This window comes from Somniosus microcephalus, unplaced genomic scaffold, assembly GCF_052327205.1.
Source record: "Somniosus microcephalus isolate GS21.2 unplaced genomic scaffold, FLI_Smic_1.0 scaffold681, whole genome shotgun sequence".
NCBI lineage: Eukaryota > Metazoa > Chordata > Chondrichthyes > Squaliformes > Somniosidae > Somniosus > Somniosus microcephalus.
This window is the reverse complement of record NW_028225868.1, coordinates 90,040-110,821: the sequence shown is the minus strand read 5'-3', so window position 1 is coordinate 110,821 and position 20,782 is coordinate 90,040. Positions and strand designations below refer to the sequence as shown.

Genomic DNA, 20,782 nt, shown 5'->3' with positions numbered 1-20,782 from the left:
CCACATTGTCAGATAGATGCCAGTGTTGTAGCTGTACTGGAACAGCTTGGCTAGAGGCGTGGTTAGTTCTGGAGCACAAGTCTTCAGCACGATAGCCAGGATGTTGTCGGGGCCCATAGCCTTTGCTATATCCAGTGCGCTCAGCCGTTTCTTCATATCACGTGGAGTGAATTCAATTGGCTGGAGACTGGCTTCTGTGATGGTGTGGACCTTAGCAGTAGGCCGATAAGGATCATCCACTCGGCACTTCTGGCTGAAGATGGTTGCAAAGGCTTCAGCCTTGTCTTTTGCACTCACGTGCTGGGCTCCACCATTATTGAGAATGGGGATATTCATGGAGCCTCCTCCTCCCGTTAGTTGTTTAATGATCCACCACCATTCTCCGTAACAAATATGTAGGTAAAACTTCCATGGGACATTTATGAATCAGAATGAAAAATATCTACTTGGCGGGTAGGGCGGTGATGGTAAGGTGGAGCTGGGTGATGTTTGAAAGTTGGAAGAAGGTTGCCTTGGTCATGGATTGGATGTGAGCAAGGAAGCTGAACTTGGGACCATGCAGTATACAAACTTTCCACAGCTCGAGACAATGCTGAGGTGAATGGCTTCAGTTTTGAATATACTAAACTAGAGGAAATTTTGGCAATTCCACACCTTAGTGTTAGGCAGTTGGAGAGAGTGATAACAGCTGTGGGATGATGAAGAGGCAAAGAAGTACAGCTGAGTGGTGTTGATGTACATGTGGAAGCTGAACCCATGTTTCTGGCTGATGCTGCTAAGGAATACCATGTAAATAGTGAAGAAGGGGAGGCCAAAGATAGAACCCTGAGATTCACTATGAAGTAACCATGTGGGCACAGCAGGAAAAGACATTGCTTATGGTGCCTTGGAGGTGGACTGTGAAGGAGAGACATTTAAAGAGGATGAAGTGGTTGATTGGGTCAAAGGCAGCAGAGAGACCATCAAGATGAGGAAGCACGATTAGCTGTGGTCTCAATCACACAGGAACTCATTGGTGACTTTGATCAATGCAGTCCGAATGCTGCGAGTAAGGTGGAGACCTGATGGGAAGGCTTTGACCAAGGAATGGTGGAAAACATAGAAGTGTAGTTGTGAGTAAACAACATGTTCAGGACTGCAGAAAGAAAGAGAAAGTTAGAGTTGAGGCAGCAATTGGAGAGGATGGAAGGACTGAGAAAGAGTTTTTTCTGCAGGGGTGGATGATGATGGTATTTATGTATGGGTCAAGCTGGAGGATAGGGGGAGCTTGATGATGTCAGTGATCCTGGGACTCAAGAAACAGATCATAGAGTTCATGGAATAGCGCAAGTATAGTGACAGCAGGGGAGAGATACACAAACAAATAAGGAATGGTGGGTGGCTGGGCATAAGTGGGTAGGTCTTAAGCAGGTAATCAGCAGCCAGCATATGTTAGATTTTGGACATGAAGATGTCCATAACTTCTTCATATTTGCCATCTGAATGAGGATGAAGTGGAAAGTGGTTGGAAGAGATGGTTAATCATAAAGTTTAGTTTTTTACTCACAGTCCAAATGAAATAATCTGTATGCACTTACATTATCCAGACTTTCCATGTAAGACAGAGATTTACATTTACTCAGTTCTGACAAATGGTTATACCTGAAACATTAACTGTTTCCCTTTCTCCACAGATGCTGCCTGACCTGTTCAGTGTTTCCAGCATTTTCTGTTTTTGTTTCAAATTTCCAGCATCTCCAATATTTTTCTGACCTTTGTAATTTTGTGCTCCTTCACTGCTCCAAGCCGTGCACAATGTGAATTTTAGGAGCATTATCTAATTTTCCTTCTGAGTACCCTTTAGTGCTCTGGTCTGAACATTGACTTCAACAACTTTCCCTTGCTGGATTTTTCCATTTACACTCAGTTGCTTTCCTTTCCATTTTGATTGCTATGATTAGTCCACAACTCCATTATCTTTGTAGCATGCGACTACCAGGACGGTAGAAGGCAAACCAGATGGACCGTGGTCTTTTTTTTGTCAGGTAATTCTTATGTTCCCAAGTCATGTGTGACTCAACTTTTTCCATTCTAACATCTTTTCAAATGTGTGACGGAAATGACCTTTGTATAGTACTTTATGCCTCTTTCCAATATTTAAAACCATATTTGTAGCTATTAATGCTGCTAACTCCTCTTTATGAAAGTAGTTTGCCTATTTGAAGCCTTGACCTCAACCTGTTGTTTTCCTTTCCCCTCTTTATTTTGACCAGCTCTGTAAAGAGTTTCCTCCCCCCCACCCCCCCTGCCTGACAATGACAATTCAGATGATAGGTTTTATCGAAACATTAACCTATCTGCTGACTGGCATTTCCAACATTTTCTATTTTGATTTCAGATTTATAGCATTATTGAATTTTCTTTTTAATTTCTACATATTGCTTTTATGTTTTGTGCAAACTGCTTTATTCCCTAGCTGATTCTATCTGAAAAAGCTTGCTAGTTTTCTAGTATCAATTCCCTTCTGTACACACCATCTTAATCTGGAAGTCAATTAGCCTACTGATTTTTTCAATGTCGCCAAGTAGCACTTGGTGTAAGCTCGATACCACCATCTTTGACTCAAACGTACTCACTACATTTCAGATTTTTTCTTTCATTGCTCAGACTTTCAGCCCATGTTGTTATTTGTCACCCCATGGCATATCTACTGATTCAAACCCTCCCTCTTCATTAGCTTCTCAGCCTTGCTTCTACCCTTCGCTCATGTTCCCCTGCCATAGATAATGTAAGCGTTTACCACTAAGGATTACAGTCATGAAACTCACTGTATTGACACCTGTCTCCTGTGAAATCTGGTGGGCAGTAACAATAAGGTTGATTTCCTGTGCTCACATCACAAATCCCTTCATTGAGACAGAAGCTGTCGCAAACCCTCTGCTTACACGTTGGACCAGTAAATCCGATTGGACAGCGACAAGCTGGTTTTCCTAAACAGACCGAAAAGAAACACGTGAAAAACAGGAACAGTTTGAGAGCCATACCATTATTACATGCATGCATTGGAGTGGATCGACAAAACTGAATTGGATCAATCCTAACAAGTCAAACTACAGCTTAACCAATTAAGCAGCCTGTTGAGTTAATGCTGATGCCTTTGCTACACCACAAATTTGGTGCTGATGCTTTGTGACTGGTATTTAAACCAGTCATAAAGCATATAGGATATAGGTTGCTTGGCCATTTAGTTCTATGCACAAGTTTGTGTCAGTGAATGAGTTAAATTAAGTCTGGCAGCGCCAAACTCATTACACTACCACCTGTCACGAAGAGCAACAGCATCTCCAAATTGACATCCCATTACTTGACTTTTTCCCCCCTTCATGAAACATTTTCCAAATATGGAAATTATGAATTGCGATAATTTGAGGGAAAATTATGTTCTTGCACTGCACATATACATTTCCATTAACTGTCAGTGTGGTTCATTAGGTACATTAGAAAGAAAAATTCAGATTATTGGTAACACGTTGAGGTTTCTACTTAAAAATGCATAATGAAATGGTAGTGATAGCAGTGCTTAAAATACGATTAGGCACTGACGTGCAGAATGACTCCCTGGTTAGCACAGCATGTCAATTTGTCTTCAGCAGTTTTTTTTTAATTCGCATTAGGATTCCTTACCAGTTTCTTGAAACAGGCGAAGAATTTCAGCTGTAAAGGTAAATTTGTACTATTCACGAATGGGCCATCTGTCATAAATTTATTGATAATTCAAAAGGGACATTAAAGCAGATGTATCATAACTGCATGCCTGTGAAGGGCAATAACTTTTGAGGGGTAAAGTGGCAACAACGGCCAGGATGCTAAGCATTTATCAAACATAATGAAATTTATTCATTAAAATTTAGCAGTTATGGGGTTGTTTCTGCAAGCATGGCTTTGCATTGCAGGAAATTTCTGGAATATCACGAATGTTTTACAGGAGGCTGCACATATCTGCAGTGAGACAGGAATGGCACATTCACATCTCTGTAGATTATCTGCAACAAAAGTATTTTCAAAATATGGAGAACTGAATTTCTACAAAAATACAATTTGTTTGTGAATCATCTTCAAAATGTGAGTTGCATGTTAATAATTTAATACTTATTTTGTGCTGTTACTTTCATTTTGGCCTTTCCTGTTTTTCATACATATTGAACAGTTCCACCACAGAGTAACAGAACTGACAATGAGGCTACCTTCAGTCTTGGCTTACATTATACAACTGTTGTATTCATTCCAAATCTCAAACCTGCAAGTCAGTACTTATAACAACAACAACTTGTATTTATATAGAAAGAACCTTTAACGCAGTAAAATGTCCCAAACTGCTTCACAGGAGCCTTACCAAACAAAATTTGACACTGAGTCACATATGGAGATATTAGTGCAGATGACCAAAAGCTTGGTCAAAGAGGTAAGTTTTAAGGAGTGTCTTAAAGGAGGAAAGAGAGGTAGAGAGGCAGAGAGATTTAGGGAGGGAATTCCAGAGCTTAGGGCCTTGGCATCTGAAGGCACAGCTGCCAATGGTGGAGCGAGTAAAATCGGGGTTGTTCAAGAGGCCAGAATTGGAGGAGAGCAGATATCTTGGAGCGCTGTAGGGCTGGAGGAGATTACAGAGATAGGGAGGGGCGAGGCTTTGGAGAAATTTGAAAATAAGGATGAGAATTTTTTAATTGAGGCGTTGCTTAACCGGGAGCCAATGTAGATCAGCGAACACAGGGGTGATGGTGAACGGGACTTGGTGCGAGTTATGACACAGGCAGCCAAGTTTTGGATGACCTCAAGTTTACGGACGGCAGAACGTGGGAGGCCGGCCAGGAGTGCATTGGAATAGTCAAATCTATAGGTAACAAAGGCATGAATGAGGGATTCAGCAGCAGATGAGCTGAGTCAGGGGCGAGCGATGTTCTGGAGGTGGAAATAGGCGGTCTTAGTGGTGGCGCGGATGTGTGGTCGGAGGCTCATCTCGGGGTCAAATATGATACCAAGGTTGCAAACAGTCTGGTTCAGCCTCAGACAGTTGCCAGGGAGAGGGATTGAGTCCATGGCTAGGAAACAGAGTTTGTGGCTGGGACCGAAGACAATGGCTTCAGTCTTCCCAATATTTAGATATACATATGAAAAATGTATTGGTGTGTCGTATTAAGGAAAAATATTGAGTTTCGTGCCCATAATCCTGATATGAGCACTTAATGTAAATCAGACAAGATTTATTTCTTTGCTAACATGCAGTTTTTACCATTAATGTAATGTGATGGCTGTTTTAATGCATGTAGTCGCATTTATGCAATGATACAGAAAAAGTACATGTCATGCAGTCAGACTAAGCATTTGACTCCCCATTACTGGGTAACTGTTTACAGTACCTAATGTTGATGCCGAACAGATTCCTCCATTTTGACAATAGTCTTTGCACTGGTCAGTTTCACATTCCTGTCCTGCATACCGAGGCTTGCATTTGCATTTTGGCTGGTCTCGTTCATTCACAAAACAAGTTCCACCATTCACACACACTAGGTCACAGGTACTCCCTGCAAAAGCAATAGGAGCAGGTATCAGTATTACATCTGTTCAGTCATCAAGATTTTTGCTACTCAAACAACAATTTCATTTTTAAGCAGTTTAAGTTAAAAGGGGAAAAATTCATTAGTGACCATTTTGGGTTGCTAACATCGCCTGGGTGCTAAATTTAGTGCCCGGCGAAAAATAGCGCCGGCGATCGCTAAATTCAGTTTTAGCGCCCAAATAGGGAGGTGGAGCGCTAACTCAAGTACTCCACTTCCTTCTTAGAGCGCTAACCCCGAATACTGGGGTGGTACCTTCTGCAGCGCTACGCACTGGGCCACGTAGCGCTGCTGCATGGAAGGGCTCCTCCCCCCATCCCCTCACCCTGCGTTCAAAGAGGCAATGAGCCACGACAAGTCGGCCTATTTTGTTCCCGCCCACCACCTCCCCTTTAGTTAGCGCCCCACGAGCCTCCTGCCGCTTCGTTCCCACCCCCTGAATTGGTCGCTGTCATTGCTTGCCGCAGATTCGGGGGAGCGGGCCAATTTTGCAGGCGGGGCGAAAACGGAACGCCGTGCACATCATCACCTGCGGAGCAGGGCGCTGCCAGTTACCGCCACCGCTAAACTCCCGCTGAATTTAGCGGGAGTCGTTAGCGGTGCTGCGCCCGGGCGAAAAGTCGTTTGCGCACCTAACGAGAGGTGCAAATGCACCAAACTTCTAGCCCTAAATATTTTATTTCAAAGATTTCTACTGTGAAAGGAATGAAAAAATTGCATTTATATAGCGTTTTTCATGACCACAGGATGTCCCAAAGCGCTTTACAGCCAATTAAGTACTTTTTGAAGTGTGGTCACTGTTGTAATGTAAAAAATGCAGCAGCCAATTTGCGTACAGTAAGGTCTCACAAATAGCAATGAGATAATGACCAGATAATCGGTTTTAGTGATATTGGTTGAGGGCTAGATATTGGCCAAGACATCAGGGAGAACACCCCTCTTCAAAATAGTGACATGGGCTCTTTTACGTCCATCTGAGAGGGCAGATGGAGCCTTAGTCTGAAAGACAGTACTGAACCGGAGTGCCAGGTGAGATTATGTGATCAAGTCTCTGGAGCGGGATCTGAACCCACAAACTTTTGACTCAGAGGCCAGAGTGCTACCACTGGGCCATGGCTGTGAACAATAAAGGATTCAAGAATGTCCCAAAAAATGTTATTAAAAATTCTAATGAAGGAATCCTAAAGAGAATTCCACCTTAAATAGCATTGCCAGTAAGTGGGCTGTTGTAGTTTTCATTTTGGCATGGCAATTATTTTGTTGAGAAAGTACATAATCTAACTGAATCAGAATTTCCTGTTACTAGCTCTTCGTGTGATAGATCGAAACATTTTGTTGTAAGCTTTTCTCCCAAAGATTTTACAATGAACATTTATAGTATGATAAATATCTCCACAAATGTGCTCAACTGGATAATTCATAACGGAGTCTCACAGATAAAATTATTTATTAGACCACATAGCTGCTGACAGTCATTTCCTTTATTTTAATCACATTTATAATATGTACCCAAGAGAAACTATGTTGTAATGTCACTTTGACATGGTCGTTCCATACCTGTAGAAATACAATTTTTATTTCCAATGGTGTGATAGAATAATACATATACTAGAGTTTGTTACAAGGCAGTGCCACATTATGTGATTGAAATGACATAATAAATCATAAAAGTGAAGCTGAAGTGGTTTATCAGTGTCATCTCACTCAAACGTGTCACATTTGTCCTTGGAACACAATCCAAGTGATATTTAGATTATTGCTAACTGCTCAGTACCAGAGATAGTGATGGTCAGCAAGCACTGACGCTGGAACAATATGATTTGACCAAAACTTCAATAAAAGGCAAATTACTGCAGATGCTGGAAATATGAAATAAAAAAACCAGAAAATGCTGGAACACTGAGCAGATCAGGCGGCATCTGTGGAGCAAGGAAGGTAAGGTTAACGTTTCAGATCGATGACCTATTGTCAGAACCCCATTTGACAATGGGTCATTGACCTGAGACTTTAACCCTATCTTCCTCTCTCCACATATGCTGCCTGACTTGCTCCGAGTTTGTTGCATTTCCCGTTTTTTTATTTTAATTGTACCAAGCTGTCTGATCCACAGTATTTCATTGCATGCTACAGGGGAAAGGCACACTACATAGATATCATTCCCAGAAATTGCCTACAGCACAATTTTGTTGTTATATTATCAATGCTTGCAGGGCTATAAGGAAATAGCTGGGGAGTGGGACGAATTGGATGGCTCTTTCAAAGAGCCAACACAGGCACACTGGGCCAAATGGCCTCCTTCTGTGCTGTATGATTCTATGAATGTACAATAACAAAGTAATATCTATGTTTTTTTACATTTTCCTTTCAATTGTAAACTAGCTTATATATCAGTGTAGTGTAAATTTTTTAAACATTTGTCAGACACACAGAGACCGGAGGTACAACTAACTGTGCATATTGGTACAGCTGTTGAGGGTGTCCACGAGAGAGAGCACATGGGTGCACCAAAGGCAATATCCTACCTTCCTGATTTGCATCACTATTTTTCTGCTGCTGGAAGCTATTGTCCCATCAGCCTGTCTCTCCCTCTGCTGTGCTATGTTGTAGGTTGGTGAGGAGGGACTGCCTTTTGCAAGTTATTTTCCCCTAGGTCTCTTGGTGCTTTTTGTCTAATTCTACGAGGTGTGTGAGAGAGAGCACAGGATGACTTTTCCTCTGGCTTTCTTTCTGGTAGCTGCTTTCCCCAAGACAGTAGTTTTAAGATCAGAACTTTACAATTCCCTCGGTGGTTCAGTGAGTTTATCCATTGAGTAGCTAAACCATGCAGACCAAGTGAGTCCCATGCTGGATTCTCAGTATGTGCCGAGTTTCCTCACTTCAACTTGGGTGCTACAATAATTGCAAACACTTTCAGAATTAAAAAGCAGTGATCCAGGAAATATGGGCTGTAGCTGAATTTAATTGGACCAAAGAGACTTGCAAGGACCATTGAGGCACCAATTGAAAATCATTTAAACCACATAGGTTGAGGGATGGGGAGCGGGGGGTGAGGTGGGGAGGGCAGGGAGGTAACCAAACCCGAGATGGGATATGTTGTGTATGTAATATGTGTGCTACTTTGAACCTATGGACAGGACTGCACTACTTGTTGGGCGTAGTGATACGCAGTACCACTCCTGGCCATAGGGGTATAAATAGTACTGTGGGTACTGATCTCCCCTCAGTTCCCGCCTGTGGGCATGAAGTAAAGACCTATGTATAGTCCCTACCTCCAACCAGTAAAGACCTGTTTGAGTTATACGTTTAAGTCTTTGTGTTAATTGTTCAATACAATACACATACTTAACACTGGCGACGAGTCAGGTTCTTACCCTGCGGCAGTTGAAGAGAGGTTTCAAACATCACCACCCCACTAGAAGCGACAGGCTTTAGGACTCTGAAGCCTCCATCAGCGACTGAGCACTGGAGTGCAGCAAACATCCTGACAGCTTCCAGCGACTGACAGAAGTCTTTCTGCAGTTTCCTTGTTCAACCTAGGTGGTGGGGTAAGCCGTGCAGTGTTGGCTGCAAATACAGGGCTGGGGAAGTTGGAGAAGATAAGGGCGATCGCAATCCCTGATAAGAGCCGCGGTGAAACGCGCGAGCGGGTAAGCCAGAGCCCGGGAGGGAGCGAGCAAGAGCCGCGCGAGCGGGTGAGCCAGAGGCCGGGAGCCGCTTCAAGTGCGAGGCGCAGCGCGGGCCAGCGATCGGAACCAAAGATAAGGGCCGCACTTGGGGGCTGAAGGGAGACGGCGTCGGGGGACGGGTGAAGACCGCCAAGCGCGGGAAAACCGCCATTTTGTGGGCGGAGGACGACGGCAAGAGCGGGAAGCCGCCATCTTTGATAACAAGTAAACAAAATAAAATCTGAGAAATTGCAAATCTACAATGCCTAAACACGGGAATATTAGCACCTTTGATAGTGACCTCGAAGATTGGGCCATATATGTTGAAAGAGTAAAAAAATTATTGTAAGGCCAATAAAATTCATGACCAAGATAAAGCTCTAACATTATTAAATTTAATGGGTGCGAAGACATACGGGCAATTGAAACACCTGTTATCACCAGATGAACCGGCGGATAAGACGTTCGATGAGATTGTTACTGTCCTGAAAGATCATCTAAACCCCACGCCGCTGATGCTAGCGGAACGATTTAAATTTTACGACAGAAGGCAGCTACAGCATGAAAGCAATGCTGATTATTTGCTGGAATTGCATAAATTAGCGAAATATTGCCAGTTTGGAACGGGACTGACAGAGGCACTTCGAGACAAATTTGTGTGTGGTTTATTTAAACAGGATACACAAAAGCGACTGCTCGAGGAGAATGAGCTGACGCTTGAGAAGGCGGTCACTATGGCAGCAGCACACGAAGCCGCAGCGAGAGGCACGGCAGTAATGCAGCTACGGTCACCGGAGCTCAGTGCACACAAATTGGGTGTGAGTTCTGGCAAATGTTATCGTTGTGGAAAGACAACGCATGATCAGAACCAGTGTTGGTTTAAAAACCAAGAATGTAGAACTTGTGGTAGGCTTGGACATATAGCTAGAGTATGCAGGTCAGGGAAGAAGACCAGCAACAAGAAGTCACCGCAAGGAAAATACGCAAAGGTACACAAGGTGACCGAACAGGAGTCCGATTCAGACGCTAGCAGTAATGAACTGGCTAGCTTAAGCTGTAATGAACTGGCTAGCTTAAGAGTACTCAACGCTGGTAAGGGTGCAGACCTCCAGACAATTTGGGTCACTCTTCAGATAGAAGGAGTCCAAGTAAAACTGGAATTGGACACTGGATCGGCATTGACGGTCATAAATAAGAAAGATTACGGAAAGTTATTCCAACATATTCCCCTACAGGATACGGGGATTATATTGAAAACATACACGGGGCAAAGAGTGTACCCCATCGGGAAAATAGAGGTTGCAGTGGTCCACAAGGGCGAAGACAGTCAAATAATGGACTTATATGTGATATCTGAAGGAGGTTCTCCACTACTAGGACGGGAGTGGATTAGGAAAATGAATATGGACTGGCATTTCCTACAAACAATAACGAGTGAGAACTCGGTGAAGATAGTCGGCCCAGACTCTGGAACGGATGATGGTAAGCCCAACTCAGGTGCAAAAGACAAAGTTTCAGCACAGAATTCCACTGAGCAACAACAACATAGTTTAACTGTGGATTCTGAGTCTGGCAAGTCTACTGATGTGCCCATTTCTGAGGGACACCGGGCTCGAACTCAACTCCATTTCAAACTACAACAGCAATTAGAACAAATGCTTCGCCGTTGTGAGCAAGAGTTGAATGCAACGAAAGAGTTCTTTGATATAGAGTTGGAGAATCTGGAAAGACAACAGAAGCAGCTGATGGAGAAAATGGAGCAGGAGCACACAAAACGTCTGATGTCAGAGGAGTTAACGGTCAGCCAACTCCTGCATATGCTGAAGGACAGGACTCTGAAATGGGAAAAACTTGAACACGAACTTCAATATTCAAACGAAAGGGGTTCGGAGCTCTCAAAGGTTATAGGAAGAGCTGAGGTGGCAACACAGACTGAGATGACTGCAACAGAGCAGCCCTTGGATGCCAAAAGTACGCTGACTCACGTCAACGTAGAACAACAGACCGCTGAAACAGCTGCTCCGGTAGAGGGATTGAATAGTCCGATCAATCAATCTCCAAAAGAAGTTGAAGTAGTAAAATCTCAAATGAGGTCATTAGTAAACGACTTGCTGAAAGCCGAGAAAAAGCTGGATGAAGAGGTACGCATGAAGAAGTCTCTTCAGGAAAGATGTCTGGACTTGGAACAAAAGCTGGCTAACGCCCAGCTGGGTATGGAGGAAATAGAAGACCCTCTCGCTGGCCTAGATCAGGACGACACCGAATATTACTATGTCCTGTCCTGCCCAACTTGTAACTTCGACTCCCACCATACAGAAATCATGGAGGAGCACCGAAAGTCTACGGAACATCGGGAGAAGGTGGCTCTACTACGGAAAAAGGAGGGAGAGAAGGAGGAACTGCACATGCAGCTGGCAGCTGACAGTGGAGCCCAGAGAGTCTCCAAGAAGCAGAAAAGGAAAAGTCGAAACAGAAGATGACCCATCTGAACCATTATTACCTCTACCAGATCACACACGTGGTCCCTCCGAACGGAGCCAATTCAGTTCGGAAGTTCAAACTGTTAAATCCATGGAAGGACTATTGAATGAGTCACTCCAGCAACGTGAACCGACTCCACCACAGAGATTGAATCTGTGAACTGTTTTCCGCAGAGACTGAATCTGTGATCTGTTTTGACATGAAGTTATCTATGTATCTATGTTATTCTGTTATGTAAACCTGAAGTTATATATGTATATATGTTATTACGTTATGTTAAATGGGGAGATGACTGTAAAGCTAGGAAGGGAGGAATGTTGTGTATGTAATATGTGTGCTACTTTGAACCTATGGACAGGACTGCACTACTTGTTGGGCGTAGTGATACGCAGTACCACTCCTGGCCATAGGGGTATAAATAGTACTGTGGGTACTGATCTCCCCTCAGTTCCCGCCTGTGGGCATGAAGTAAAGACCTATGTATAGTCCCTACCTCCAACCAGTAAAGACCTGTTTGAGTTATACGTTTAAGTCTTTGTGTTAATTGTTCAATACAATACACATACTTAACAGGATAGATCATAGAGTAGAGAAGATAGTCAACTGCTGGGTATGGACACAGTTACCCTGACAGACATGCATATACCAGACCCCAGGAAAAAAAGAGACATTAGATAACATGAAAGGAGACAAATCTACATCAAAATGCCTAATATATGAAGGCTACAACAACAACAACTTGTATTTATATCGCATCTTTAACGTAGTAAAACGTCCCAAGGCGCTTCATAGGAGTATTGTAAGACAAATAATTTGACACCGAGCCACATAAGTAGTAATTAGGGCAGATGATCAAAAGCTTGGTCAAAGAAGTAAGTTTTAAGGAGCCTCTTAAAGGAGGAAAGAGAGGTAGCGAGGCGGTGAGGTTTAGGCAGGGAATTCCAGAGCTTAGGGTCGAGGCAACAGAAGGCACAGCCACCAATGGTTGAGCGATTATAATCAGGGATGCTCAAGAAGGCAGAATTAGAGGAGCGCACATATCTCATTGGGTTGTGGGGCTGGAGGAGATTACAGCAATAGGGAGGGGCAAGGCCATGGAGGGATTTGAAAACAAAGATGAGAATTTTGAAATTAAGGCTTTGCTTAACCGGGAGCCAATGAAGGTCAGTGAGCACGGGGTAATGGGTGAACGGGACTTGGTGCAAGTTAGGACATGGGCAGCCGAGTTTTGGATGACCTCAAGTTTATGTAGGGCCGAACGTGGGAGGCCAGCCAGGAGTGCGTTGGAATAGTCAAGTTTAGAGGTAACAAAGGCATGGATGAGGGTTTCAGCAGCAGATGAGCTGAGGCAGGGGCAGAGATGGGCGATGTTACGGAGGTGGAAATAGACGATCTTAGTTATGCCACGGATATGTGGTCAGAAGCTCATTTCAGGGTCAAATATGACACCAAGTTTGCAAACAGTATGGTTCAGCCTCAGACAGATGTTAGGGAGAGGGATGGAGTCAGTGGCTAGGGAACGGAGTTTGTGGCGGGGACAGAAAACAATGGCTTTGGTCTTCCCAATATTTAATTGGAGAAATTTCTGCTCATCCAGAACTGGATGTTGGACAAGCAGTCTGACAATTTAGACACTCTGGAGGGAGTGAGAGAAGTGGTGGTGCGGTAGAGCTGGGTGTCATCTGCATACATGTATAAAACTGGCACTGTGTTTTCGGATTGTGTCACCAAGAGGCAGCGTGCAGATGAGAAACAGGAGGGGGCCAAGGATAGGTCCTTGGGGGACACCAGAGGTAATGATGTGGGAACGGGAAGAGAAGTCATTGCAGGTGATTCTCTGGCTACAATTAGATAGATAAGAATGGAACCAGGCGAGTGCAGTCCCACCCAGCTGGACTATGGCAGAGAGGCGTTGGAGGAGGATGTCAAAAGCTGCAGACAAGTCAAGAAGGACGAGGAGGGATAGTTTACCATTGTCACAGTCACAAACGATGTCATTTGTGACTTTGATGAGAGCCTTTTCAGTACTGTGGCAGGGCGGAAACCTGAGTGGAGGGATTCAAACATGGAGTTGCGGGAAAGATGGGCAAGGATTTAGGAGGCTAGAAGCATTAGAAATAAGATGCCAGTAAACAAAGTTGAACCTGTGAGGGAGGGGGTAAGCTGCATAAAGAATTACTCTGGACAGAAATCTCGAATGTGTAACAAATCCAGAGGGCCAAGTCAACACAAGAAGGAGGACAGTTTGCTCCATGAAGACATTAGAAGGGAATAAAAGAACAGGAAAGTTATTTTAATGGGAGCCTTCAACTAACCAAATTTAAATTGGGGAAAACCCAAACAAATTAGAGTCAGAGTTGGTAAATGCAATGCATGATTGCCTCATGAACTAATGCACAAGCAAAGCGACAGAAGGCACATGTTGACCAAATATTCAAAAATGAAAATGTACAAGAAATAGAAGTCATGCAACCCTAGAGGACAGTGATCACAAAACAATCAACTTAAATATGATTTGGGTTTTAGCTACATCAAACACCAAGGCCCCAATTTTAACTCCCCTCACCTGGCAGAAACCAGGCCCGGGGGGCTGTTAAATTTGAGAGAGGGTCTCAACCACTCCTATCCTGCCCCAATTTGCTCAACTGCAATTTTAAATTGCAGGCAGCAAGGATATCCACCACAAGCCAGTGAGGCCCTCTTTAAATATGTAGATTGGGCTTTGATGCAATCACTGATGCCAACATTCTTTTAGGATTACAATAGCAAGAGGTGAGAACATTAAAAGATGGAAACAGGCTTGAAATAAAGAATGAGCAATTCATGCCTGCAAGCAGCAAGATATCGACAACATCCAGGCTTGGGCTGCTAAGTCCTAAATAACATTACATCACAAAAGTGCCAGGCAATGACCATCTCCAACAAGAGAGCCTAACTACCACCCCTTGATCTTCAATGGCATTACTATCGTCGAGCCTCCATCATCAATATTCTAGGGAGTCACCATTGACCAGAAACTCAGCTGGACCAACCACATAAATGCCATGGCTACTAGAGCAGGTCAGAGGCTGGGTATTCTGTGGCGAGTGGTGTTGTGTATGTACCTTTAAGAGAATAACTGGTCTCAGACTGCAATACCGGCAGTGGCCACCCCTGTATAAAAGGCGCTAGAGAGCCTCTGTTTTGTTAGATTCGTTTATGCCTTTCACCAGTAAAGTTCTGTTTCTTTCTCTCCTGCTAGTCCGTGTCTCAATCATTCACGGACTTAACATTGGCGACGAGGTAGAAAGAACTTACCGGCAACTCAGCAGCAGCTCCGACGACGTTGAAGGTCGGAAAAAAAAAAGAGTCCATTGAAACTCGAGGAACGGGCGTCGACCGTCAATCATCGGGTTCAAGTCTTTGCAGGAGCGACTTTCCAGAGGCAGGCTGGGTTCCTCGGTCCGTGGTTTCCCAGCTAATCGGGCTGGTGGCAGGTAGTGCTCTGATCCTTCCTGGGCTGCAACGGGGCCGGGCAGCGAGTCGGGAAGCAAGGAGAGAGAGAGAGGGTGGATCATACAGGGCGCGGCCGGTGTTTCGAAGCTGGGCAGCGTTCGGACCTCAGAAGAGAGAGGGAAGTGTTCCAGAGGGTCCGCTCCACGATGGGAAGATAATAAAAGAAAACAAATTAATATTTAACGCTCAGGAAACCGTGGAAAGCAGCGCTAACAACAGCGGGGAAGAAGGAAAAGCGCGGGAGGCGCCATTTTGTTAAATCGGAGAAGGCGGCAAAGCGCGGGAGGCGCCATTTTAGATTTGCAAGATGCCGAAGACTGGCTGTATCACTGCTTTTGATAATACATTAGAGGACTGGACCACGTATGTGGAAAGAGTAGAGGTATATTTCGAGGCAAACGATATAGCAGAGGGGAAAAAGGCATCGGTATTGTTAAACTTAATGGGCGCTAGAACGTACGGCCTATTGCGGGACCTGATTACTCCAGCCAAACCGAAGGCGAAGAGTTTTAACGAAATTGTTGCTGTTCTACAGGAGCACTTAAACCCTGCACCGCTGTTGATAGCAGAAAGATTTAAATTCCACAGGAGAACTCAGCACAAAGATGAGAGCAATGCTGAGTATCTTACGGAACTACGCAAGCTATCAAAGCACTGCCAGTTCGGAGCAGGACTGGCAGATACCCAACGGGACAAATTTGTCTGTGGACTCCTGAGTGAAGGAACACAGAAGAAGTTACTCGCAGAAAAAGAGCTGACGCTAGATAAGGCTTTCAGCGTGGCAGTATCGTATGAAGCAGCAGCCAGGGGAGCTGCAGAAATTCAACAAAAACCACAGGAATACAGCACCCATGAAATGACACGGGGATTTGCAAAATGTTATCGCTGCGGCAGAACTAACCATGACCAGAAGGACTGCTGGTCCAAAGACAAAATATGCAGACAATGCGGGAAGATTGGACACATTGCACGAATTTGTAGGTCTGGGAAGAAGACCAGCGACAACAAAAAGGCTACTAAGGAACCGTACAAGAAAGTACAAAAGATGACGGACAGTAGTTCCGAAGACCAGATGAGCGATAGTGAATCCGAGAACGGGAGATTAAGCTGTCTCAAACTTCACAATGTAATCGCAAAAGAGGATCACCGAACCATTTGGGTCACCCTCACGAAAGCAGGGTCCCAAGTTAAAATGGAATTGGATACAGGATCAGCGCTAACTGTCATGAATCGACGAGACTATGAGCGGCTATTTTCACACATACCCTTGAGAGAGACATCCATCATCTTGACGACGTATACGGGGCAAAAAGTATACCCCAGAGGAAAAATAAGGGTGCCTGTCGAATACAATGGCAAGAAAATACGGAAATTGTATCTCTACATACTGCCAAATGGTGGACCACCATTATTGGGATGGGAATGGATCAGGAAGATAAACTTAGATTGGCATTCCATTCATGCAATGACGGTGGACGGTAAAAAAGATGAAGACGTCACTCCTGGACGATTGTCAACAATCTTAGCTAACGCCAAAGAGGTATTTCAACAAGAACTGAGCACGCTTAAAGGCGTAACCGCCTCGTTAAAAATAGAAGAGAATGCAGTTCCCAAGTTTTTCAAAGCGAGGCCGGTACCATATGCAATTCGTCCAGCCGTTGAGGCAGAGCTGGAGAATCTGGAGAAAGTGGGCGTGTTGTCTAAGGTCGACTGGAGCGAGTGGGCGACACCCATCGTTCCTGTCATGAAAAAAACATTAAGCAATAAGTCCGGAGAGCCAAGGAAGATTCGCATCTGTGGGGATTTCAAGGTGACGGTGAACCCTGTCCTTCACACAGTACAATATCCTCTTCCAAGGATAGAAGACATCTTCGCCTCACTGTCTGGAGGGAAGCGTTTTACAAAAATTGACCTAGCACAAGCATATTTGCAGATGGAGGTTGAATAGTCCTCTAGGAAGTATCTCATGATAAACACTCACAAAGGTCTTCACCAATATCATCAATTGGTATTCGGAGTAGCATCGGCTCCGGCGATATGGCAAAGAGCGATGGTACAAGTCCTGCAAGGGATTCCGGGGACTCAGTGTTACTTGGACGACATCCTTGTAATAGGTGAAGATAAGAACATAAGAACATAAGAACATAAGAAATAGGAGCAGGAGTAGGCCAATTGGCCCCTCGAGCCTGCTCCGCCATTCAATAAGATCATGGCTGATCTGATCCTAACCGCCAATCCACTATGACAGGACTATCTCCTGAATCTAACAGAATTAGACACATGAAAACAGGAGCAGGATCAGGCTACACGGCCCCTGGGCCCGCTCCGCTACCCACAGGGCCATGACCTATCCGAACCTAGACTCATGTCCAAATTCCTGCCCGCTCCCCGTAACCCTTAATTCCCTTTTCTACTAGGAAACTGTCTATTTCTGTTTTAAATTTATGTAATGATGTAGCTTCGACAGCTTTTTGGGGCAGCATATTCCATGGACCTACCACCCTCTGAGTGAAGTAGTTCCTCCTCATCTCAGTTTTGAAAGAGCAGCCCCTTATTCTAAGACTATGCCCCCTAGTTCTAGTTTCACCCATCATCTGGAACATCCTCCCTGCATCCACCCGATCCAACCCCTTCATAATCTTATATGTTTCAATAAGATCGCCTCTCATTCTTCTGAACTCCAATGAGTAGAGTCCCAATCTACTCAACCTCTCCTCATATGTCCATCCCCTCATCCCCGGGATTAATCGAGTGAACCTTCTTTGTACTGACTCGAGAGCAAGTATGTCCTTTCTTAAGTATGGACACCAAAACTGTATGCAGTATTCCAGGTGCGGTCTCACCAATACCTTGTACAACTGAAGCAATACCTCCCTATTTTTATATTCTATCCCCCTAGCAATGAAAGCCAACATTCCATTGGCCTTCTTAATCACTTGCTGCACCTGCATACTAACCTTTTGAGTTTCGTGCACCAGGACCCCCAGATCCCTTTGTACTTCAGTACTTTAAAGTTTCTTGCCATTAAGATAATAACTTGCTCTACGATTTTTCCTGCCAAAGTGCATAACCTCACACTTTCCAGTATTGTATTCCATCTGCCAAATCTCTGCCCACTTACTTAGCCTGTCTATGTCCCCTTGCAGGTTTTTTATGTCCTCCTCACTCACTACTTTCCCTCCCATCTTAGTATCATCTGCAAACTTTGATGTGTTACACTCGGTCCCCTCCTCCAAATCGTTAATATAGATTGTAAAGAGTTGGGGACCCAGCACTGACCCCTGCGGAACACCACTGGTTACTGATTGCCAGTCTGAATATGAACCATTTATCCCAACTCTCTGCCTTCTGTTAGACAGCCAATCCTCTATCCATGCCAGAATATTACCCCCAATCCCGTGATTTTTTATCTTAAGCAATAATCTTTTGTGTGGCACCTTGTCAAATGCCTTTTGGAAGTCTAAATACACTACGTCCACTGGTTCACCTTTATCCACCCTATATGTTACTTCCTCAAAGAACTCCAGCAAATTTGTCAAACATGACTTCCTTCATAAAACCATGCTGACTTTGTCTTATTAAATTATGATTATCCAAATGTCCTGTTACTGTCTCCTTAATAATGGACTCCAAAATTTTACCTACCACAGATGTTAGGCTAACCGGTCTATAGTTTCCAGCCTTCTGTCTACTGCCCTTTTTAAATAAGGGTGTTACATTAGCAGTTTTCCAGTCTGCCGGGACCTTTGCTGAGTCCAGGGAGTTTTGGAAGATTGTTACCAATGCATCCACAATCCCTACCGCCACTTCCCTCAAAACCCTGGGATGTAAGCCATCAGGTCCAGGTGATTTATCCGCCTTGAGTCCCATTATTTTACCAAGTACTACTTCCTTAGTGATTTTAATCGTATTTAGCTCCTCCCCCCCTATAGCCCCCTGCTTGTCAAGTGTTGGGATATTCTTGGTGTCCTCTACTGTAAAGACTGATACAAAATATTCATTCAGTGTTTTTGCCATCTCCATATTTCCCACCATTAATTTCCCGGTCTCATCCTCTAAGGGACCAACATTTACTTTAGCCACCCTTTTTCTTTTTATATAACTATAAAAACTCTTACTATCTGTTTTTATATTTTTTGCTAATTTACTTTCATAATCTATCTTCCCTTTCTTAATCAATCTTTTTGTTATTTTTTGCTGTCTTTTAAAGTTTTCCCAATCCTCTATCCTCCCACTAGATTTGGCTACCTTATATGCCCTTGTTTTTAGTCGAATACTATCCTTAATTTCTTTACTTAGCCACGGATGGCTGTCTTTTCTTTTACACCCTTTTTTTCTCAGTGGAATATACTTTTTTTGGAATTTGTAAAATAACTCCTTAAATGGACACCACTGATCATGTATCGTCTTACCCTTTAACCTATTTTCCCAATCCACTCTACTCAATTCCGCTCTCATACCTTCATAGTCTCCTTTATTCAAGCTTAGCACGCTTGTTTGAGATACAGCCTCCTCACCCTCTAACTGAATATGGAATTCAACCATGTTATGGTCACTCATTCCAAGGGGATCCTTTACTAGGACATTTTTAATTAATCCTGTCTCGTTACACAGGACCAGATCTAAGGTTGCTTGCCCCCTGGTTGGTTCAGTTACATACTGCTCAAGAAACCCATCCCTAATACACTCAATGAACTCCTCCTCAAGGCAGCCCTGCCCAATTTGATTCGTCCAATTTATATGATAGTTAAAATCCCCCATAATTATAGATGTTCCCTTATTACAAGCCTCAACTATTTCCTGATTGATACTCCGTCCAACCGAGTTGCGACTGTTCGGAGGCCTATATACTACACCCACTAGTGTTTTTTTCCCCTTATTATTCCTTATCTCCACCCAAACTGTTTCATTATCCTGATCCTTTGACCCAATATCATTTCTCTGTATTACAGTGATTCCTTCCTTTATTAACACAGCCACCCCACCTCCCCTTCCTTCCTGCCTGTCCTTCCTGATTGTTAAATAACCTGGTATGTTTAATTCCCAGGCATTGTCACCCTGCAGCCATGTTTCTGTAATGGCCACAAGATCATACCCATATGTAGCTATTTGTGCCTTTAACTCGTCTATTTTGTTACGAATGCTACGTGCATTCAGATAGAGAACTTTCAAATATGTTTTGTGACACTTAGTTCCTGCTATTGCCCTTTTTATTACTTTACCTTTTACTCCACACCTTCTACCCCTTCCTGACACGCTCTGGTTTTTAATTTCCCCACTGCTACCTAAGTCTTTGACCTTCTCTGTTGTCATTTTTATTATTTGCTCTCTCGGAACCTCCCCCCCACTAGTTAGTTTAAAGCCCTCTCTACAGCCCTAGTTATATGATCCGCCAGGACTCTAGTCCCAGCACTGGCCAAGTGAAGCCCGTCCCAACGGAACAGCTCCCTCCTGTCCCAGTACTGGTGCCAGTGTCCCAGGAAGCAAAACCCATTTCTCCCACACCAGTCTTTGAGCCACGCATTTAACTCTCTTATTTTATTTGTCCTA

At 43.9% G+C, this 20,782-nt stretch overlaps 1 protein-coding gene across 1 annotated transcript in view; it reads right to left on the bottom strand.

The window, feature by feature from the left end:
• LOC147081190 (low-density lipoprotein receptor-related protein 1-like) overlaps positions 1–20,782 on the bottom strand; it is a gene marked incomplete at its 3' end in the record, with an annotated part of 110,708 nt that overhangs the window by 9,500 nt on the left and 80,426 nt on the right. Inside the window, exons 15-16 of the mRNA XM_085980906.1 lie at positions 5,394–5,558; positions 2,808–2,969 (exon numbers count right to left, since the gene is read on the bottom strand). Coding sequence (XP_085837032.1) covers positions 2,808–2,969; positions 5,394–5,558 — 327 coding nt within the window. The remainder of the gene's footprint in view (positions 1–2,807; positions 2,970–5,393; positions 5,559–20,782) is intronic.